Source organism: Benincasa hispida, chromosome 11 (genome assembly GCF_009727055.1).
Source record: "Benincasa hispida cultivar B227 chromosome 11, ASM972705v1, whole genome shotgun sequence".
NCBI classification, from domain to species: Eukaryota; Viridiplantae; Streptophyta; class Magnoliopsida; order Cucurbitales; family Cucurbitaceae; genus Benincasa; species Benincasa hispida.
The window spans coordinates 82,305,019-82,328,932 of NC_052359.1; the positions used below are offsets into that span (position 1 = coordinate 82,305,019).

Consider the following 23,914-nt stretch of genomic DNA (forward strand, 5'->3'; position numbering starts at 1 on the left):
TCTTCTCTATTTAAACACATATTCTTCTCTAAATTAACACAATTTTTATCATTTTCAATCCTCCATAACTCATTAAGCCACCATTGTTGCTTTCTCTCCAAACTTCAATTTTCTTTTTGAGAGAGATTGATTCATTGAGTGCTACAACTTGTAAATCCACTCTATTGGGAGAGTTCTAATTGTGCCCATTATTTTTACAAATATTTTGTAAGGGTTACTCTTGATCTCGGAAAATGAGCTGTTGCAACGGTTTGATCCTCAAATGTTGAAAGGATCAGGTTCGTTCTTGCCCCCGTAAAAAGAACATTGTAGAAGTTTGACTCTAAGTCGTGGAAAAAGTCAAGTTCGTAGTGACATACCCAAGAAGTGCTTGGGAAGTGGATGTAGGTCGTTGTGCTGAACCGCTGTAAAATTCTTGGTGTCAATTTCCTTATCACCCTCCTCTTTAATTTTACAATTAATTTTTTTTTTATATTTTATTACTTGAAATTAATTGCAATTTTTATTCTTGAAATTAATTATTCATATTGGATTATTTGGATTGGTTGTTCTTGAATTTCTACATCCATTATCAATCTTGTTATGAGAACCAATTTGGGTACTTTAAAGTAGTATTATTAACTTCTTGATTATTTTGAGTTGAATTATTTTGCATGAAATTATTATTTAAATTACTTGTTAGCAAAAAGTCGGTTAGTTTATTTAATTGGGCCCACATTAGTAAAAAGTTTTCATTAATTTAAATAAACCCTATTCACCCTTCTACGGTTGTCATATCGATCCTACAGACATGGTTAAAATATATTAATTTCATGTTTTTGATTATTTTCAAATAAAGAAAAATGAGCCAATTTATTTGCAAATATAGCAAAATGTCTGTCTATTAGTGATAGACCGCTATAGACTTCCATCGCGCTTTATCGATTAGTGATAAAAGTCTATTGCGGTCTATTGCTCAATGATGAAAGTCTAATGCGATCTATCACTAATAGACAATGACATTTTTTCTATAGTCTATGGTTAAAATGTATTAATTTCATATTTTGGGTTATTTTCAAATAAAGAAAAATAAGCCAATTTATTTGCAAATATAACAAAATGTTTGTCTATTAGTGATAGACTGCGATAGACTTCTACCGCGATTTATCGCTTAGTGATAAAAGTCTATTACTAAGTGACATTTGTTAAAAAAATTTAAGTAGTTTTATCATTTAAAATAATTGCTCTTTATGTTTCAAATGGTTGTTGAAAAAAAAAAACATATTTAATATAATTATTTTAAAATAAAACAATTAATTATTTACTTTTTTTTTTCTTCTTCTTTTCTCAATTTGTCTCTCCCCTCTTATTTTGTGAACTCTCTCCTCCCTTACCCGCATCTTGCATCCTTCTTTCTCACCATCATCTTAAGGTCTCATTCGTCATATTCCATATTCCAATACTTTGACTTTGTTTTTGTTTTTGTTTTTTTTTGGTTGTTTCATGCATTAAAAAAAACGTTATATTCTCAATTTAAAAACATTATATGCAAAAAAGAGCAAATTACTGACTTTAATTTTAAAGGTCTAAATAGATTCTAATTTACAGTTTTTGATAGAATTATTTGTCTTAAGATTTTAATTAATACGACCGACGTAGAGTAATAATTTGATTTATTTAAAGTATATTTTTGTAATTGATATTCTTATTCCTATTTGGTTGTTGGGCCAAAATGCTATGAATAAAAGCCATGGCCCATTTGGCTTTCAAATTCTACGCTCACACCAATTTTTTCTTGCGTTAGAGAGAGAGAAGAGAGAGAGAGAGAGAGAGAGAGAGATGGGAGTTCTTCTATCCAGGATCGGAGTTCTTCTTTCAAATTGGTTCGGCCCCCCGACAGCCAGCGCCGAAGCTGCCTCATCGGAGCCGTCGTCGGTGTTATCTTTTCACTCCTCAGCCAGATGGCAACTCCACTACAATTCCGCTCAGGAATCTTCCAAGCTCGTAATCCTCTATTTTACCTTTTTTCAATTCCCAGTGATTTGATCGAAGGGCGTTTTTTCTAGGGTTACTGCATTTAATTCTGTTTGTGATCTAATCTTTCTCTATTCCTTCAATTTGTTGGACTGTGGGAGAGTAGATGGTGATTGATTTCTCCGCAACTTGGTGTGGACCCTGTAGGCTCATGGAGCCATCTTTCAACGCCATGGCTAGTAAATACACCGATGTTGAGTTCGTCAAAATCGATGTTGATGAGTTATCTGTACGTCTTTCTCCTTCTTCCAATTTTGCATCCCCTTCTATTTCTGTGTTAGATTCTGCAATTGTTGCTACTTGTACATTTTTGTGGTTAATGTTAGGGTGTTTTTCAGTTTAGTCTCTGTTGTTTTAATTTTATCTTTCTGTTGCCCAATCTTCAAATGGGCTGATAATAAACAATACTTTAGTGAATTTTCATAAGTTTAGAAGAGGAATTAAGCATATAAGACAGCAAAATGATGCAATTTCTGCCAATTTCTTAGAATCTTGGAGGAGAAATAAGAAACTTTTCTGCCCTCTTAGGTAAAATATCATTTAAGTTTATCATTAACTAATATTAATATTGATTTACGGAAATGATATAATTGAAAATTTTTAAAACGTTCAAATATGGTCATAGCTATTCTCACCAAAAGTTATCTTTAGTCCCACATGTTGTTGCACTTAACAAACAAAAAATGTTAACATGTGGGAATTAAATAGAGACTTTTTGAACAATATGGAGTAAATTGAGAAAAACACACGAATATCAGAGACTAAAACGTATATTTAACTGGAATTTAATTGGAAGATTGACACGATTGTTTGTGGAATCAGGATGTGGCTCAGCATTTTGGAGTACAAGCAATGCCGACATTTGTGTTGCTGAGGAAAGGGAAAGTGGTGGATACAGTGGTTGGAGCCCGCAAGGAAGAGCTGGAGAAGAAGATTCAGAAGCACCGATCGGCATCTGGTTGAACTTAGATCCAAAAACCCCCAATAATAAGTTCTCTCACTCTCACTTTTACTCTTCTTCCTCCTTTTATGTAAACATATGAAAATTATCTATATTCTAACTTGGTCACCGATTTGAATTTAAATATGCTATATAAACTTCATCCTTGTTCTTGTTTGAGTTCGATCAATCTATCTTCTCTGTTCTGTAAAGCATACCCACTGTTTGCCTTAATTGGTGAAATAATTTTTTTCATTTGTTTTCTCCTATTGCCCATCTGCAGAGATGCTTGAAAATACAACAGTTTTGGAATGTTTACTTGCCAATAGCTAGACTCAGTTTGATAATTAGTTTTTGGTTTTTGAAAACTAAGCTTATTATTACTCATTCCACTAATAAGTTTATTTGCTTTGTTATCTACTTTTTACAAATATTTCCAAATCCAAGTTAAGTCTTGAAAACTAAAGAAAGGCAGTTTTTGTTTTATCAAGTTTGGTTAAAATTCCAAATCTTTTCTTAAGAAAGGTGGAACATATTGTGAAAAAACAAGCACAAAATTTAAAAACTTGTAGAAAATCAAAAGGTTAGCAAACAGAGCCTTAAGTTTTGAAGTCGAACAAAAAATTATGCTTTGTCAAGAAAATTTCTATGATCTGGAAAAATTTGTTCTCTTATTTCTTCTTTTTCAGCCTCTTTGTTAATAATAGTATTTGTTGTGGTTATCCTTTATGGGAAGAAAAATTCTTTACTAGTGAGAGGACAAGGTTAAATCTCCTTTCCTCTAGAGGGGTTGACCAAAAGTTGTTTTTTGTTTTTGTTTTGTTTTTTTGTTTTTAAATAACGAAAAGTTAAGTGAAAATGTATTAGTTCAATAGTTTCTGAACTTAATTTTTCTGTTAACCTTCACCTTTCAAGTTGATTATTGATTCCTTGATAGCAATTTTTTTTCTTCTCTGTTTCTTTGAGAACAAGAGAGTTACTGATTTCCAAAAGCACTGCCTGATCACATTGTTTTTGGGGATGTTTTTTTTTTTTTTTTCATTTTTAGTTTGGTTATTCTTTTCGAGGTTACTTCGAAATTCTTTTGTAATCATAGCCTAATCCAAATTTATACTAGTGGGACGCTTTTTTCTTTTTCCTTTATTCTTTTCTTCTTCTTTAAGTTGTCTGTTACGTGGGATACTTCATCTCCCCCTTTTTTGTATCCTCCGGAAAAAAACAATGATTTCAAGATAGAGTGATCTAATCTTAAAAAACAGACAGTTTCCGTTGAATCGTGTTCGGTTCAACATTTGATTTGTTTTTGTTTTGGTTTGCTTGTTTTTCTTTGGTATTGTCTTAAATTTATTTTGTTCTTCTGTTAAATTAGTTATTTTTATTTTCTTCTGTGAAATTTATTTTCTTTGTTCGGTTCAACATTAGATTCGTTTTTAATTAGTTATTTTTATTTATTTAATTATTTTAAAAGTCATTTTAATTATTTTAATTATTCTAATATAGTTACTCCAAATATGAAATATTTTTTTTATTGTACAAATACATTATAAATTTAATATAAAATTGTGTTTTTCATATTTTTTTTAATCTTAAAATGACTATTTTAAAAATAAAGGACGTTAGGTAGCTTTTTTAAAATGACTACGTCAAAAAAGAATGTTTACTCAATTTTTTTTTGACTATGTTTAAATGGAATATCGTACACGTGCTAAAGAAAATGAATATCGTACATATTTTTATGCTTTGATTATGACTGCTTTGTAAATTTAATAATTTTTAAAAAATTAATTATTGTTTATTTTATTAATTTTAGTTTAGTAAGTTTGTAGCCCAAGTTTAACCCACATTTAATTATTTTTCTAAAAGAGGGATAAGAGGGTGGAAATGGGAAATGAAATGGGTTTACAAAGCCCATGTTTGGTTGGTGGGATTTGTTTATATATCTTGGAAAAGATAATTTCTAGGTATTTTTTATCCACACAAATGAGGAATTGCATACCCATTGAGAAGTGTGGGTTTTCATTTCTTCTTCCGCTTCTTACCAAGATTTTCCTTCCTTCCAATTGTGAAATCGTATAGCATTTTGTTACTTAACGATCGTTTAGCATTTGGTAAGTGATCGCTTAGCATTTGGTAGGCGATCGTATAGCATTTGGTAGACGATCGCATAACATTTTGTTACTCAGCGATCGTGTAGTATTTGGTAAGCGATCGTGTAGTATTTGGTAAGCGATCATATAGCATTTGGTAGACGATCATATAGCATTGGGTATGCGATCATATAGCATTTTGTTACTCAGCGATCGTGTAGCATTTCATAAGCGATCGTATAGCATTGGATAGGCGATCAAATAGCATTTTGATACTCAGTGATCGTCTAGCAGAGCTCAACGATCATGTAGCAGAGCTAAGCGATCGTGTAGCCAAGCTTAACGAGTAGCATTTGGTAGGCAATCGTATAACATTTGGTAAGCGATCATGTTGCATTTGGTAGGCGATCAGATAGCATTGGGTATGCGATCGTATAACATTTTGTTACTTAGCGATCGTGTAGCATTTGGTAAGCGATCGTATAACATTGGGTAGACGATCGAATAACATTTTGTTACTCAGCGATCGTGTAGCAGAGTTAAGCGATCGTGTAGCATTTGGTAAGCGATCGTATAGCATTGGGTAGGCGATTGTATAGCATTGGGTAGGCGAGCGTATAACATTTTGTTATTCTTGCCTAGCAGAGCTAAGCGATCGTGTAGCCGAGCTTAACGATCGTATAGCATTTGGTAAGCGATCGTATAATATTTGATAGGCGATCGTATAACATTGGATAGGCGATCGTATAGCGTTTTGTTACTCAGCGATCGTGTAAATAATTTAAGCGATCGTATAGTATTTTGTAAACGATCGTGTAGCGGAGCTCAACGATTGTGTAGATAATTTAAGTGATCGAATTGTTACGAAATCGACAATTAAAGAACACAAAAAAAAAGAAAACGTAGAGATAGAGAAAATCGAACAGGTCATAATCGTAAATAACTACATAGAGGGACAAGACCTTCAAACTATCTCCACAATGATATGATATTATACACTTTGGGCATAAACCCTTTCACCATCGAGAAAACCTAAATCCAAACGGTCCTGAAAGGATATTTGTTTACCTCAATTTTGATTTTAAGATTTTATTTTATTAACTAAACAAGTAAAAGTATGTAATCTGTTATTCAGTTGATTATGTTATAGGTAAAGGTAGAGGTCCAATACTTATGTAAACTAATTATGTTTGATTATTTTCTTCACGGGGTTTGACTCGCCAAATGGAAGAGGAAAATACAACTATTTTTTTTTAATTATTTGTAACCAATTGAAAATAAGGAAGTAAATATATTTTTAATATACTATTGATTTTACGAAGTGTTAAAATAATATGCACTTTTGTTACTTTAACAAAAAAAAAAAAAAAAATGTGAAGATTGTTATACTAAAATAACTAAAAATATTATTAGTATGTAGAGATGCTTCGTGCGAAACACCACGAATAAAAAATGGCGGTAATTATTTAATAGAAAAACTATATTTTTTAAGTTCTTGAGCCTTAAAATTTGTTTCAAATTGATGACGCCCTTTTAAAAATAAGGTAATAATTTTTATTATAATAATAAAAAAAAAAAGGAAAAAACTTCACAGGTTTGCCTTTCCTCCTTTTGTCTCCCTTAGCCACTGTCCCTTGTGTTTTCCAGAAATTTTTGTATTAATACAGGAGTACCACTCTTCATCTTCACATTATAATTTTGCCCATTAAAATATTTTGGTCCTCACATTAATGTTAGTGGGTCTATCATATTTTTTAAATCGTGTTGATGTGGTGTACGAACAAATTGTCCATGCTATTGTAGTATAGGAACGTCTTTCCAGTTTTCCCTCTCCCTTTCTTGATGCCAGCTTTGACATCGTCTTTTCTTTTCCTCCTTTATTTAGAGATATTCATTTACTTCGTGGGGATTCCCGTTTTGGAGGAATAGGGAAAGGAATGGGAGAAATAATTTTCCATAAGCTAAATGAGGACTCCCCGACTTTCTAAGGCTTATACTAAGTTATACATGCATGCATAAATCTCAAAATGACTCTCATAAATTTTAACTAAAATCAAAATAATTTTATAAAATAAATAGTTTTTGGAAAATCTAAATAACGGAAAATCTTTGGTTGGGGTCCCTTGGAATAGAAATAAATTTCATGAAATTTTATAAATAAAAATTTCAAACAATGGATCTCTAAATTCAAACATCAAGATTGGAATTTAAAACAGAATCTGCTCTCTGGTTCTAATGACATGATCACAGATTCTTTTTACTAGTAAATTTGAGTAATGTTATTATTATTATCATATGATAATTATATTTAAATTTCAAGTTGTTTAATGTCAAAGATAATTGATATGTTTGAATCTATATAAAGAATTCGATATGTAGTTATTTCCTTTTCACTAGGAAATTTGAGTAATTTCTTATTAAATTAGAGTTTGTGAATAGTAATTTTAAATCTATGAAGATGATTCAAGTGTCACATATTAAAAATAAACAAACTATTCCCATTTTTGTCATATTAGTTAGGTTAAATAGAATACATAATAAAAAGAAGACAAACTGATACGAACAAAGGGGCATTTTTATATGTTACAATTGATACAAAAATTTCAACATGAAAATATTCAATTTGGAATTAACGGGAACATATGGGTAGAGTATCAGCCAAATAATTTTGGAGCTGGGCTTCCAGAAAGAGATGAACTTTACTTTTCAGCCTCCAAGATAGCTTCCTCCCTTTCTTTATCTCTTCTGTTTCAAATGTTTAACACATCAATATATCTGAATTTTGGTCAATTTTGGAGCTCCATAGACATTCCTAGAACATATTGTCATTTGGTTTCTGTGCTCTAGGGACTCACCGGCGTCTCCGTATCTAGTAACGACAAAAGATTGTGTTATAAGATCACGTAAACAAGCATAACTCAAATTGATACAAAGTATTTATGTATGTAATTCGAAATTAAGGCTTTTTCACAATTCATATACAAGTACTTAAACAAATTATGCAACCTCAAACTTGGTTGATGTAGGCTTATTAAATGGTGAGCAACAAAAATCCATGCATGATTGACGATTAGAATCTAGTCGATTTTTGGATAGACTAAACAAACACGAATTTGAAAGTTTAGAAGAACTTTTTTTTTTTAATACAAACTCATTATCTAGTAAATAGAAAAACATTACATATTCCATGAGATTGGTAAATGAGAGATACTGACCTTCGGAGGAAGGGACGACAACGACATGCAAGTCGGTGTTGTTGGGAGGAAGATGAAGGCGAAGGGGAAAGAGTTTTCCATTGAGAGGGTTGCGAGAGCAAACGACGATGTCATGGAGGCCAGTCTCTTCTCTCAATTTCTCCTTCAACTCTTCTACTTGACTCCCTTTGAATGTAAATCTCACCTCTTCTTGTCCCTTCTTCACGTCCCCTTTCTCATTTGCGACATGGTAATGAATCACCCTCCCCTCCGCTTTCATCGGCGACTCGTGATCTAATGACTCGCTTGGCTGCATTAGATTCGACATCCAAACAAGGGATTACTTTACATTTCTATTATATTAGCCATTAGATATATATATATATATATACAGACCTCTAACCTCAAAACCAACAAAATTTAGTTGTAGGATTTTAGAGCAAACCTTGTGTCTAGAATGATGATCCTCAGCGAAATGGACGTGGTGGGATTTTTTGACCTCCCACGGTGGCGGTGGCGGCGGAAGAATAGGATCCTCTGATCGAGATTCAATAGAGGTAAAAGTTCGAATCTCGACGACATCGACATCCCAAAGAACCCAATCCTGGGTGGCAGTTCTATGAGGAATATCGTGAGTAATGGAGTTGCGCCAGGGAGGCAAGCCGCCATTGGCCCTTAGGAACTGACCGTAGCGAGTTCTGAGCCTGACTTGAAAGCCCTCTCGAACGGGCTCCCACTCGACAGAGGAATCAAGCCTTTGGGGGAGTGTTTGTAGGACCTTTTTGCCGGTCATGCCCAAAAGAAAAGGGACGTTGGAGGCGGTAAGGTATTTGCCAAAGCAGCTCTTGAAGCGGAGGCCTTCGGAGTGTTCGACGAACTCCACCGTCCATTTTGCGTTTTTGACTGAGCCATTGCGGTCTTGACATACGCTTTCTTCGTCTTCTTCTGCTAGAAGGTACTTGTCATGATGGCTCCTTAAACGAACTACTTTTGCCTTATGGAATAGCTCCATTGCACTCTGTCAAATTTCATAATTTAGGTCCCATTTCATATTAGATAAGTACGAGATTCATGTATCTTAACAAAGATTAAGAAATCTTTTTTTTTTTTTTAATGGAAATCATCGACATAATCTTTTCATGAGTTCACCATTTCTGAGTCAATCCTCCACCAACAAAGGACGTCATCTTGATGAGACGTTGTCCATTGAAGAACCCCATATTTAAAAAAATCAATAGACCTCATAATCTAATACAAGAACAGTCAATTAATCTTGAGATCAACCATTTTCATGTAATATAACAAACAACCAAAGCAACAAACAAATCATTGACATCGTGGGTCGAAACAAACAACCCAACAAGTTAATAATAATAAAAAGGTAACCCAAATGATTTGAAAGGCATGAGCTTGATTGCAGTAAAAAATGAAGGAAATTAGAGAGAGAATTAAAGAAAGAAAATTACCAGAAGAAAAATAGAGAAAAGGAGGAAGAAAGACAAGAACAACACAATTGAAAGGAACAATGGTTGGGATTAATTTTTCAGAGGCAAGAATATGGATAATGGCGATTGTCTTGGAGCTCCATTATTATTGGAGGCTTAGAAAAAGGAATTAGAACAAAAAGAAAATATATATGGAGAAGCTTTTTTAGGTGAAAGAAACAAGAAAAAACAGAAGTAAATGAATGAAGGGGAAAATGACAACCAAAACAACAAAAATAAAACAAATGTAAACCCGAAAAAGGAGGACCCCACGGCTTTGCCTCGGATTCTGCTAATTCTAGTACTAATTATTTTCTAATTATTTGTGGTTCATACACTTTTCTTAATAATTTCTAGTTTTTTTTTTCCTTAATGCATTATTCTTTTCTTTATATACATTTTTAATTTTAAAAAAATGAAGGGACAAACGAATTCTTCCCTAGATTTTGAGTATAGTTTTTCTTTGTTGTTAATTTGAAAATGTTCCACTATTATCTCATAAATTTTGAGTTTATTTTTATGACAAACTGCAAAAATTACCATTAAAGTATAATGGTAATTATAATTATACTCTCAAACTTCGAATGGTAAAAATTGAGCTCTCAAACTTATAAAAGTGTTAAAATAATTAAACTCTCATAATTATAGACATTTTAATTTGTTTAAGTTTTAGGGTTTAATTTTTATCATTTGGGGGTCCATTTCTACCACTATTTTAAGTTTGAGGGTCCATTTTTTATAATTGAAAGTTTGAGGGTATAGTTGCTACTATCACCATATTTTAGAGGTAGTTTTTACAATTTGCTCTTAATTTTAATTTGGTCTATATTTTTAAAAAAGTTAGATTTTTGAATTTGAATATTGAGTTTTGTTTCAAGTTGATCTTTTAAGTCGGAAGATTTACACTTTTACTTTTGATTTAAAAGAATTAAATTAGTTTATTATATTAAAGTTATTTTTTCTAGGGATAAAAATAGCATTTTCTTTTGCATTTCAAGAAATTTTTAATCTTTAGGTTTATGGATAGATTTAAATCTTATTTTAATCTCGAAAAGGTCACTTTCCCTTTAAAATTATTTAGACATTTCGCCAATAATAATTTTTTTAGTTTCTTTAATTGACTAGATTTTTTAAATTGAAACTTGATATTGAGATGTGTATTTCGTGTGTTTTTTAAAGGCAGGCAGGCATGTATATTTCTTTGTTTATTTAATGAGCAAGTGTCCACGTTCATACATAATTGAGCCATATACGACTCTCAAACATGATTTAAAAAATGTATTAAAAAAAAAGAGAGAATTAAAAAAGAAATTTAGAAATGTTTCTAGAAAAATAAAAATATAAAAGAAAATTTAGAAATATTGGATTGAATAAGAACAAAAGTAGACCAGCTAACCTTATTAAATATCTATTTTGAAATAAAAATACTTTGATGCAATATACTGTTAACAAAAATACTTTAAATCTATATCAAATAGATTAACCTAAGATTATTCATGTCAAATTGTTAAGAATATATACGTATCAAATTCTATTGAAAGATTGATGATGACTTTAAAGTGACTATTATTTTTCTCAACCAAAATTCATAATATCCTTAATGGGATATTGAATTCAAGAAAGACCGAATATTTATTGTTTTGATATATTGGTGACTTAAGGTCTCTCTATATATCAGTTCAATTAGGGTTTCCACTAAACCATAATTAACTAGGAGTGGACTTCTTCCCATTAAGTTGATACTCAATTAAGAATCTAGGACTTTAATTAATTAGATTATATAATATGACTCAATCTAATAAAATAACCCAATGTGATAAATTATTAACCCACATACATAACCTATACTTTAATTAAACATATTCTTATTTAAATATATCTAATATATACACCTATTTTTGTGCATCTTTTTGAATTATTCAATGAAAATTAAGAATATGTTAACTCTTTTTACATGTGTGATAAGAATAAGATATATAATAATAGTTGTATTTTTAAGGGAAGGTTGATTTTAAAAATAACGAAAAAAGAAAAACAAAGAAACATATTATAAATAGAAAAATTCAAAAAATATTTACACTTTATAGTAAAAAAAATTCTAAAAGTACTTTATACTTTTGAAATTTTTTTTTTGTTATAAAATCTAAATATTTTAAAATAATTTTTATATTTCAAAAGACCCCAATTAAATATCTATTTTATATAATTGAAATTTGTTGGTCGGTACACATTGGCTGTGTGTCCTCTGTCTGTCCTTAAATAAGTGAGAGTGACATTGAAAAGGAAAAAAATTAAAAATAATAATACTAATAAAAAAAAAAAAAACAAGGGGTCAACGTCTTGGAATTGGTCAAAGTTGACAGATTTGAAGCAAGAAATCAGATACAAAAATTTATTTTAAAAAATAAAGTTCATACTTGTTAACCCTTTTATTTTTAATTTATGGACATTATTTCTATCTCTAAATTTTTTTCCTTATTATCTACCTTTTATCAATATTTTAAAAAACTAAACCAATTTTCAAAACTAAAAAAATGTATTTTAAAAAAATTGTTTTTGATTTTAGAATTTGACTAAGAATTCAACTAGGTAAATTGACTTTTTTTTTTTTAAAGTTAAATATTACCAAGCGAGACCTAAAAATTTAAAAGTTGTACGATATTTTAAAAATAAGGAATTAATTGATCTCAAAAAAATAAAAAATAAAAGTAAGGAATCGATAATAGAAATAGACCAAAAAGTTTAAAGGTTAAATTTGTACATATACTAAATTTAGTTTATACCTATTTAATAACATTTAATTTATTTAATTTCTAAAAATTAACCTAATTTGCCTATGGTTTTTTTGGTAGCCAAAATTTCAAAACTAATAACTCCTTAGAAGTTGACATAAATTTTAGGTCTCACTTTTCAGAATGATTGTCCTTTGCCATAAATGAGGACCACTCTATTTTATTTAATCATGTTAGGTTGTGTTTATTGCATTCTCTCTTGGAAAAAAATGTTTTAATTTTTGAAATTGGATTATAATTCAAATACTTATTATTAAAAATGACAGAATATAACTTTTCAAAACGGAAAAAGAAATATTATTAAATAAAACGTAACTATTATATTATATTAATTAGTTATCATTCAATATGTTTTAAAAGCAACTCAATTAGCAAATGATATTGTTAAAGACGAAAACGTCTATAAATCGAATTTAAATTTCTCAACTATACTACAAAATATCGATAAATATGTAACATTTGCATTATTTACATTAGAGATAAAAATATTAAAATATAGGCAGAATAAAAGGGAGCATAAACACAATAAACACAAAATTATTATTATTATTATTATTTAAAAAAAAGCCTAATATGACAAAATGGATTAAACAGTGGTAGGAAGACGAACGTACCAGATCTCTACCGGTGAAGTAGCCGGAGCTGGAACCGGAGATGGACATTGATGGCGACCTTGTTTCCAACTCGTAATCGCCAACACTCGATAATGACGAAACGCTAGAAAAGCTTGCCGCCGGCGAGATACAGCCGGCCGCAGAATCATCAACCGTTGTGATATCAACAACGTCCACACTCCAAAGCACCCACTCCTGGGTCGACTTCCGGCGGGGGATATCGTGGGTGACGGAGTTTCTCCACGGCGGCGCTCCGCCGTTTGCTCGGAGGAACATCCCGGCCCTCGTCTTCAACTTCACGAAAAACCCATCTTTCCTCGGTTCCCACTCGACTGAGCCGTCGTGCGTGGCGGAGGCTAGATCCGTCTGGACGACCTTTTTCCCGGCGGTTCCCAGAATGAATGGGTCGTCGGAGGCGGTGAGGTACTTGCCGAAGCAGCTCTTGAGGTGGATGACATGGGGTTTCCCGGCGACGAGGTCCACCGTCCAGCGGACGTGAGGGGTGGCGCCGTTGCGGGTCTGACGGACGGAATCTTGGTCGTCGGCGGCTTGGAGGTACTTGCCCAGATGGCTTTGGAGGCGAACAACTTTGGCGCTGTTGAAAAACTCCATGGATGATGGAGAAACGGAGCTTGATGAATTTTAATTATGAAAAGAGAAGCGAGAAGGGCTTCAATTGTAGGCAATGAAAGGGTTGACCAAAAAGTCGTCGTCTTTTTGTTTTTTTAGATTTAAACAAAAATATTTGAAAGTTTTAAAACATGAGATTTATGGAATTATAATAATAAGAAAATGGAATAAAGTAAAAATTATTTTTCTAGACACTTTAGCATTATAGTAATAAATCACTAATGAGTCATTTAAATTAATTCAATTATAAAAGTTTACAACTACTGAACCATATAAGATTTTAGAGATCATTGTACTACTAATCTCAATATTGGGGCCATAAAGTAAAAATAACGAGAGCATGAGAAAAAGAACCTAAATTCATGCTGATAATTGCTCACTTATATGATGTAAATACCATTTTAAAAATCTAATTCATATTTCATTTGGACTTTTCAAAATACGGCATCTCTAATTAAAAAAGGAAAAATAAACATGTAGTTTGTGTTGGATTTATGTCCAATGTCAAATGGGAAATGTTGAAAGTTTCAATTTCTATTTGGATAATTAATGTGGATTATGCTTTTGTCTTGTTGAGTTGTCGTCATACTCAAAACTAGGTTTACATCATGTATTAGAATAGTTACGTACACACACAATATACTTGATTTAAGTCAACTTGGATTCAATTTGATGATGACTTTGTCTGTTATTACATTTTTTTTTCAATCTTCAGCGACTCCTTTTAAGTTTTTTAACAGTTAAATTTAATTGCTAATTTTAAGTAAGATTCTTCAACTACATATAAGCTTGAGGTATAGTTGAGGCAATCCTAACCTCAACCTAAAAACCCAAGCTATATTATGTAGCAAAGTCTTTTGAATCTAAGAAATTAACACCTCCTATACGATTTAGTTCAACACGGAGAAAATTCTAGAATTAGATTACCTCTTGATTGAAGATCTAGAAGCAAGATTGGAAAATCTTGTTCTAGATCGAGTCATTGCACAATCAACTTGATCAAAGTTAGATTGAATGACTTATATGCATTTTATCTCAAGAATTGCAAAATTCTAAGGGAAAAGTCTCAAATATGAGATCTCAAATTTCTCAAATTTCATTTATATAGCCTTGTAGAGATTCTAAACCTATTCAATGTAAAGTAAAAAAAGTCAAAATAAAACATTAAGACAGTTCTCCATCTTCCAACTACCATCATTAATGACACCCTCAATTTTTTACTAGTCATAGAAATAAAATTAAAGCTGAAATTACAATAAAATATTTGTGAACTTAATATAAAAATTTTTCAAAGTGCTTGAACTTATGGAAACTCAATGTCTACTCCATGTTTCACTTCAACCCAACAAACATTGACCTTCAATACTCCAAATGATCTTTCGTCTATTGGATCAACATTATCCACATGAAATAGAGGATGAACCGACCCTATCCAATCTTGTACATGAAGAATAAATGATTGTTGAATCTTTACTGTCTTGGAGCTTGAAATTGGTCTAACTTAAACGTGCAGAATACCTTGATTCTTATCATCTCCCCCCTCTTTAAAATGATTCGTCTTCGGATAAGGAAATTCATCACCTGCATCAAAAGGACTCATGTAAGCAACATTAAGTGTAGAACTTACTGAAAATTCTCCTGGTAGGTCAATCTTGTATGCATTGTTGTTAATTCTTTCAAGAACTTGAAAAGGACCATCCCCTCTTGGATGCAACTTTGTCTTTCTTTGAGATAGAAATCTCTCCTTGCAAAAATGTATCCAAACCCAATCACCTTGTTTAAAAATGAGTTCTCTTCTTCCTTTGTTAATTCTTGAAGCAATGATAGGTCTTGTTGAAAACTATCTTTTCTATGATAAAAGCCTAAATTCTATCATAATTGTTTGCTTAAAATGTTTTTTTTTCTAGGTAAACTCCAATCTGGACTCAACAAAGCTATTTCGAAAAATTTGGAGCTAATTCGAGCCAAATGACACCAAAAGATCACTTAACAAGAAGATCCATGATGAACTACTACTTTGTCCCTCAAGAAGAACAATTCAAACTCTTCAATAATGCTTGTAGCATTGCGACACTCCTTAAACATTGAGCATGACGCTAGCTCGATGCTTGAAGACAGAATACATCAATTTGCTGCCAAACAGAGCAACGTCGCGATGCTTGATTCAGGGTCGCAACGCTCTGAATATTCACGGAATAGTCTGCGTGCACGGCGCCTTGCGCAACCAAGCGTCAGCGCAACATTGCAACGTTAGCCCAACGCTTCTTGGATTTTCTACGATTTAGCATTCCAACGCTGGCCTTGACGTTGCAATGCTACGCCTGTTGATATAAATTTCGTTGTTTCATTTTCAACGAAAAAGGAAAGAAAAAACGAAAACTTTTAGAGAGAGTCTTCGAATTTACAGAGTTATTCTTGTAAATTTTGGAGAGATTCAATCAATTTGTATTCAATCATTGTACCAATTATATAACTATCAATGGATTTCTTGAATAATTTCATCATCCATGAATAGATAATTCTTTTTCTTGGGGAATTATGTAGATTGACACTTTCTTGAGACTTTTCCTTTAAATTTCTTTCATGTAATTACTTTCTTTTGAATGTTTTTGCTGAGATTTATAATAAAATTGATTAAGAATGAATTGACAACTCAAGATTAATTAATTTTTGTATGAAAAAATTACATAGTTCTATAACAAATTTGTAATTGGGGTTGCAAGAATTAGTAGCCTTGATAGAAAATGTGAACTTCTTTTCCTTTCCTTTAAAGAACCTATTAATTTAGAACATTAATGCAATCAATCTTGAATTTTCAGTCTTTTGATTTCAAGATTTGGAGTAGTTAAGAAAACCCATGAGTTTAATGCAATTTAGAGATTAATTGTGAAATGTCTTTAGGAAGCAATTAAGACCAGGGTTAATTGTCAAATTAGCTAATTAGGACATTATGAATTTATTCTTAATGAACTATTGAATAATCTAATTGCATGATTCTTTGTTAAGTCAATGTTAGAATTTCCTAGTTTACATAAAATCTCCTAGATTTCATTTTTAATTAAATCTTATCTCATAATCTCTCTTACTTCTTTCATTACTAAATTTCCTAATCAATTCTTGCTTTTTCACTTAGTTAGTTTCTAGCTCTTTGAAACAAACAACCTCCCTTCATTTAATTTTTTGCATTCTAAAATTCAATTAGTCTATTTTAGGTCAATTAATAGAGGTTCTCTTGGGATCGACCTCTTACTCCACTATTGCTACGTTCTAGTTCTAGTTGTAGTTAGAATATTATAAATTTAATTTTTTTTGGGTAAGATAGAACTAACGACACCTATTTTAAACCAAACAAGCAACTTTGGAGGGAGAAGTCGGCCAAAGTCTGTGGCGTCGTGACGCTTTGGGGGAGCATTGCAACACTACCTATTCTGCCTTATAGCGTTGAGTAGGGGCATTGGGTTGGCGTTGTGACAGTGTCATTGTCAATCTTCAAAGCGTTGCAACGCTCGAAGTTGCGTTGGGACGCTGCCCTACACCTGAGGCTATTGCCTTCAAGCATCGGTCGAGCATTGGACTTAGGCTATTGATGAGCGTTGCGACGTTGAACTAGGGCAGTTTGGTCTTTTTTTTCATCTCAACTCCGTTTGGGTGCACTCGACTCCTTATTTTTTGTCCTTTTTGCTTGATTCTTCATCTTTACAACATACTTGCTCTATAGGATCAATTCTCCTACAAAATAAGACAAATAGACTCAAGGATTACCTAAAAATAGTAAAGTTAAGATCATAAACTTAGCTCTTTTTGAGAGCTAATAATAAACAACACACTTGAAGAACTCAAAGCCAAACAAAGATCAAAGCAAAAAATAGAGAAAACAAACACATGATATACATAAAGGAAAACAGTAAAGCAGTAAAGAGAAAGCGTCCCTGAGGTATATGTCTGAGTTACACATAGGGACACTTCAATGTGAGCCTTAGGTAGCTTTACGTAACTCGAGGAATGTTTTCTGGCGTTCCAAGTTTCTTTCAAAGTAAGGCTTTACTTGTTGCCCATTTACCTTAAATGTGTTTGTGCTATCCTCCTGAGCGAGCTCCACGGTTCTATAAGGAAAGATTGTCTTAATGATGAATGGTTCTGACCATCTGGACTTGAGCTTTTATGGGAAAGGTCACAAACATGAGCTAAACAGTAAAACTTTGGACCAATAAAGAATTCTTTCTTACTAATGCATTAGTCATGCCAATACTCGATATTTTCCTTGTAGATTTTTGCATTTTCATAGGCGTTGAGCCACCACTCATCAAGTTCGTTGAGCTATAAGTTACGGTTTTCTCCCATGAATTCCAAATTTAGGTTCAACTTCTTTATTGCCCAGAACGCCCCCTGCTTCAACTCTAAAGGTAAATAGTAGGCTTTTCTAAATACCAAATAGTAAGAAGACGTACCTATAGGCATTTTAGGTAATCCTGTACGCCTAAAGAGCTTCATTGAGCGTTTGTGATCAATTTAATCTCTTTGCTGGATATTTTTGCTTGCCCATTGTTTTGTGGGTGATATGCGATAACTATTTTGTGCATAACATTGTTTTTTGGCAAGTAACTTAGAAATGATGCGGTTTATAAAATGCATACCTTAATCACTTATCAACGCCCTTGGTATTCCAAAGCGCGTGAAAATGTTTCTGGTAAAAAATTTTGAAACGATCGCTATGTCATTCTTTGCAAATTTTTTCTTCAACCCATTTGGATATGTAATCCACTGCTACTAATACGTACTGTTGGCCGCAAGAAGAAGGGAAAGGCCCCACAAAATCAATACCCCAAACATCAAACAATTCAACTTCAAGTATATTGTCTAGTGGCATTGCGTCCTTTATGAGATATTACCCATGGGTTGGTAGGGGTCGCTTTTCAGAACAGAGTCCCTTGCGCCTTTGAAAAGAGTGGGCCAGAAATACCCACATGGAAGGACTTTAGTAGTAGTTCTTTGTCCTCTGAAGTGCCCTCCGTAGGGAGAGTCATGACATTTTGATAGGATGTGTTGCACATCAACCTCGGGGGCACTGTGATGCATGATGGAATCTGGGTCTTGCTTGTATAGAAATGGTTCGTCTCAAAAGTAGAATTTTCCATCATGTACGAGTCGTTTCTTTTGCTAGGTGTTGAAGTCTTCAAGGAATTATTTTATGGTCAAATAATTGACTATATTGGAATACCATGGTTCATTGTCTTCAACTTTAAGTAGGCGTTCATCAGGGAACGTATCTCCTATCTCAGCTTGTCCCAGCTGCATCTTCTTGTTCTCCAGTCTTGATAGGTGGTCAACCACTTGGTTCTTAGTACCTTTTCTATCCTTCATTTTCACATCAAATTCTGTAGTAGCAGCACCCAACAAATCAGTCTATGCTTCCCATCCTTTTTGTCCATTAGGAATTTTATAGTAGAGTGATCCGTATAGATTGTTGCTAATGCACCAACCAAATAAGCTCTGAATTTTTGGATGGCAAACACTACTGCTGGCATATATTTTTCAGTGGTTTTATACTATTTATGGGCTTCGTTTAGTATTTTTGACACGTAAGAAATTGGTTGTATTAGGTTTTCCTTCTTCTAACCCAACATGGATGCAACTGCTACATCACTCACATTGCACATCAGAATGAAAGGTTGTGTCCAGTCCAACGCAATTAATACCAGAGTTGTGGTTAACGAATACCTCAAGGTTTCAAATGTGTTGAGGCAGTCTTCATCAAATATGTAAGGTCTTTTCAACTCTAGCAACACACTCAGTGGTCGTGCAATTTGGGAAAATCCTTTCACAAACCTTCTATAGAAACCTTCATAGTTTAGAAAGCTCCTTAAGGCCTTAACATTAGCAGACAGGGGCAATTTTGCTATGACATTAATTTTTGCTTTGTCTACTTCCAATCTAGCCTTGGACACCTTTTATTCTAGAACAATACTTTTGTCACCATGAAGTGACATTTTCCCCAAGTCAGCACTAAGTTTGTTTCCTTACATCTAGCTAGAACAACCTCTAAGTTGCTTAGGCAGAATATTGATAGAAGTCTCCAAAAACTGAAAAATCGTCTATAGAAACCTACATGATTGTTCTAGGAAGTCAGAGAAAATAGCCATCATGTACCTTTGGAATGTTCCCAGTGTGTTGCTGATAACTTGTAGAAATACAAGTTATTGTGGCTCAAAAGTTGGAACAATTAGGGTCTTTAATGATTAAATCTCATCATTCTTAGAGAAAACGCATGGAATTACTCAAACACTATCAAACTCATGCAAAAGAGTGTTTATTACTAAAATACTGCGACACTAACGCATAATATTGCAGGATTTCAACAAAGATTCCAAGTACCGCAGGCAACGTCAATGCATTGACATGCGTCGGAGGGATTTCAACGCAAGAAAGATTCATTGATTCAGGCTGTTTGTGTCAAATCACCACTTGCAAGCATGGGCATCTGCAGTTGGCGGCATCTAAAAAGTACCTGAGTGTCAGGTGGCTGACCAGGGTATGGAATTTAATGCTGTTCCATCATCAAGTTGGTGAAGAACGACGCCTATAAATAAAAGAAATCCCACTAGATGAAGAGATCTTAGCTCAAATTGTATAATCTGAAATTTAGAAACTTGGAGCTGTGCTGCTGTGACAAGAAGAACACAAGAGGGAAGAGAACCACCCCCATCGTCGATTAAGGAGTGGAGAAAGCTTTGCTCGAGAGAGAATTTTCTTCCATTTCTTCTACAAGTTGGTTGTACACGAATTTGAATTGAGCCTAAGAGGACAAGAGATTGTACTCTACAGCTTGACTCCTTTCTTTTCAACTGAATTATAATTCTCTTCATCTCATTTGATTGAGTATTGATCTTGTAAAGACAATCAATTTCTTTATAAATTCACATATTTGATCTACTTCACTTCGCCACTGTTTATTTCTTGCTTTACGCTAGATACATCTATAACTTCGTGAAAAATCCATTTCTAAATGCTTAAGCAAACTGAATCACTTGGTAAAAGCCACTTTAGCTTGAATTATTCGAGAGAATAAACAAGCAAGTATTAAGTTAGAAACCCTTGGTACATCTAGAGATAGACACATTAGTGTTTTATTGCATTCTGTGACTAACACATAGATCCTAGATAGGGAATTGTATGACATTCGCATTGAGAAGTGCTGAATAAAAAGTAAGCAAAAATCTAACGCATAAATGAAGATAAGCAAGTCATTTCATCCGCATTCTTGTACATGTACATTTCACTTAGATCGACACATATCCCCTGCACCAAACTCCATTTTCACATGATCCCCTGTTTTCTACTTGACCCTTTTGTATCTTTTTGCACGCACACAACAAACTTAGTGTAAATAACTCATTTCACAATCACTTAGGATACTTCTACATTAGCTACAACGCAAGCTCTACATTAGCTTTAATCTGAATCTCTGAGTTCGACCCTGGACTTACCAGGAGCCTGAGTTGGATTTATACTTGGATCTGATTCAGGAAAACTTGAACGCATATAGTAGAGTGTCATGCATCCCTTCACACGTCACTAACGCATCACCAACGCATCAACGCATCATTCAAATTTGCACTTATTTTTCCAATTACCTTATACAATACACTCCTAAGCTTGCATCACGAATTCATCGAACAAGTTTTTGGTGCCATTGCCGGGGATTCATCAACAAAACTAACCAGAAATTTTGCTTGTATCTTTTGTAGGAAAACTTCAGCTGAGGGAGTATTACAAGCTAAGTCGAAGCTTGTAAACATTTATGAGAAGGGAAAACAATCCTGAACTCGTATACGACCCTGAAGTTGAAAGGACCTTTTGACAAAGAAATCGATCTAATCGTCGCTGTAGGTTAAGGCAACAACTACTCAGATAGCAAACCAGGCAACAACAAATGGCGGACGAGCAAGCGAATCATAACTTAGGTCAACAGCTAGCCCACACTTTGCAAAATCCTATCATAATGGCAAACGGTAGTATGCGTCCCATGCCGGAATATGCGTCCTGTGTTGTATGATTTCTCACCAGGGATCATATATCCAATGCCAGATGGGACAAGATTTGAGATGAAATCTGTGATGTTACAAATGCTTCAAACAGCTAGACAATTTAGGGGGTGGTCAGGGAGAAGACCTCACGCCCACATGAAACGTTTCCTGGAAACGTGCAACTTGTTTGTGATTCCTGAGATCACTCTAGAAGCTATCAGTCCATCTTTATTCCCATATTCTTTGCGTGATGACGCAAAGCAATGGGTAAGTTCTTTGGAGCATGGGAGATCACAACCTGGGAAAAGTTGGTGGATAAATTCATGCAGAAATATTTTCCACTTACCACGAACGCAAGGAGGCAGAGAGAAATATGAACTTCGAGCAAGAAGAATTCGAAACCTTGAGTGCCACATGGGAGCGCTTTAAAGGACTAGTCAAGAATTGCCCCAATCACGGATTACCGTTAACCATCCAGATAGAAACCTTTTATGGCAGATTAAATAGAGCATCTCAAATGGCAGCCGACGTAGCTGCAGCTGGCGGTATCATGGACAAATCTTATAATGAAGCTAAGGAAATACTGGACCGCATAGCCAAGCATAATATGGAATGGGTAGATGACACTTACGACGCAAGAGCAGCTAAGAGGAGACGATCTCAAAATGACACTCCTGTCGCAATGTTGTACAACATAAGAGCTAGCGTTGAAGTGTTGCAATGCTTTGGATGGTCAACACGTGCATTAGGAAACCTCCAGATTGTGGGTTTGAGCCTCCTCAACGGTTTCTTTGCAGTTTTTCCATTTTTTTAATTATTAATTTGTAATAATTAATTATTATTATATTCATTAATTAAATTAGTATAAATGTTATATTAATTTAATTAATGTTTAAGATGCCAATTTCAGTTTAATATTGTTGTTTTATTTAATTATAGGTAATGTTGTATGATTTTCATTATTTATGTCATATTGTATGTCATATAGTATAAATCCCACCATAGGATAAACATAAAGCATGCATTATTTTAATATAAAAGTTATACTATTTAGTTGCATGATTAAGTTAAGCATGCTCATGAATTTTAATATAAGGGTTATATTTGAATGTAGGTTTAATATAGTTTCATTAATTAATGTAAGAGTTATATTTTATTAATGAAAAGCATGTTCATGCATCATGTTTATAATAGTTATAATATATGATGGCATGATAATATAGTATGGATGCATTAATTTTAATATAAGAGTCATCTTAAATTAATGTATGTATACTATATGATTTTTATTAATGTCTTAATATAAGAGTTATATTCTGCTCATTTAATGAAAATGGAAATGCATGAAGCATGACATATCTTAGAAATATAATTGTTATATTTTTATGTATGTCATTAGATGCATGGCTTAGGTTTTAATTTTTCCATTAAATTTTATAATATTTATAAGTTAAATGAAACTAAAATTAAAATCTATAATCAAGAGTTGCATGTAAACATAGGTTAATATTATTTTAAATGTTTTAAAGTTAGTTTCACTTAGACCTATGTTAATATATTTTTAATATGATTAGAAATAAGATTAATCTTTTAATTTCCTTTTAATAGGATTAAATTGGAGTAAATAAAAGATTAAATTTATAACATAATTGTCTATAAAGGACCTTTGTCTAAGGAAAGTTCTGTCTAAGACTGAGGTATTTAAGCTAACGGAAATGGAACACTTCTACTTAGGAAACGACCTGGAAGGTGAATTAGACAATAATGTTATAAGCATGCAATGAATGATCTGCGTTTATTAAAGTGTATAATAAACAAGAATCAACATTGTTAATCTATCCAATAAAATTATTATATTGGGCCAAGTTAACAAATCATTTAGATATATTTATTAGCCTAATTTACCTAAATTATGAACCTTCTTTTGTAAAACACTCAGTGGGAGGAAAAATGATGTACATGATACTTCAATTTCCTTTTCACGTTTCTCCTTAAATAGTTCACACTATGAGATCTATGCTCGGCCTCGAGACACCTTTACTTGTGTCCCTTTACAGATGGTGTTTCCATAGGTCAATGTCCAGGTAAATGAAGAGAGTGTTTATAGCAAGTGGGAGAGGGAAGTGCATCAACATA

General features: G+C 33.0%; 2 protein-coding genes across 2 annotated transcripts; one reads left to right on the forward strand and one right to left on the reverse strand.

Annotated features, from left to right (window-relative positions):
* The first annotated feature begins 1,745 nt into the window (after positions 1–1,745).
* Positions 1,746–3,165, forward strand: LOC120090180 (thioredoxin H2). Its single transcript, XM_039047707.1, has 3 exons — positions 1,746–1,983; positions 2,120–2,242; positions 2,836–3,165. The coding sequence occupies exons 1-3, from the start codon at positions 1,819–1,821 to the stop codon at positions 2,974–2,976; spliced, it is 429 nt and encodes a 142-aa protein (XP_038903635.1). The 5' UTR covers positions 1,746–1,818; the 3' UTR covers positions 2,977–3,165.
* Positions 3,166–7,517: 4,352 nt separating this feature from the next.
* Positions 7,518–13,867, reverse strand: LOC120090077. Its single transcript, XM_039047569.1, has 4 exons — positions 13,125–13,867; positions 8,680–9,252; positions 8,256–8,544; positions 7,518–7,909 (listed from the first exon to the last, which is right to left on the reverse strand). Exons 1-4 carry the CDS (start codon positions 13,734–13,736, stop codon positions 7,884–7,886), a joined length of 1,500 nt encoding a protein of 499 aa, XP_038903497.1. The 5' UTR covers positions 13,737–13,867; the 3' UTR covers positions 7,518–7,883.
* Positions 13,868–23,914: the final 10,047 nt, after the last annotated feature.

What these genes read in the sequence shown, in the direction of transcription:
- LOC120090180 (XM_039047707.1), top strand. Translation starts at nt 1,819, where the DNA reads ATGGGAGTTCTTCTATCCAGGATCGGAGTTCTTCTTTCAAATTGGTTC. An exon ending in CTCAGGAATCTTCCAAGCTC is followed by an intron (nt 1,984 to 2,119) that starts GTAATCCTCTAT and finishes GTGGGAGAGTAG; the next exon opens with ATGGTGATTGATTTCTCCGC. An exon ending in TCGATGTTGATGAGTTATCT is followed by an intron (nt 2,243 to 2,835) that starts GTACGTCTTTCT and finishes TTGTGGAATCAG; the next exon opens with GATGTGGCTCAGCATTTTGG.
- LOC120090077 (XM_039047569.1), bottom strand. Translation starts at nt 13,736, where the DNA reads ATGGAGTTTTTCAACAGCGCCAAAGTTGTTCGCCTCCAAAGCCATCTG. An exon ending in ACTTCACCGGTAGAGATCTG is followed by an intron (nt 9,253 to 13,124) that starts GTACGTTCGTCT and finishes GAAATTTGACAG; the next exon opens with AGTGCAATGGAGCTATTCCA. An exon ending in ATCATCATTCTAGACACAAG is followed by an intron (nt 8,545 to 8,679) that starts GTTTGCTCTAAA and finishes AATCTAATGCAG; the next exon opens with CCAAGCGAGTCATTAGATCA.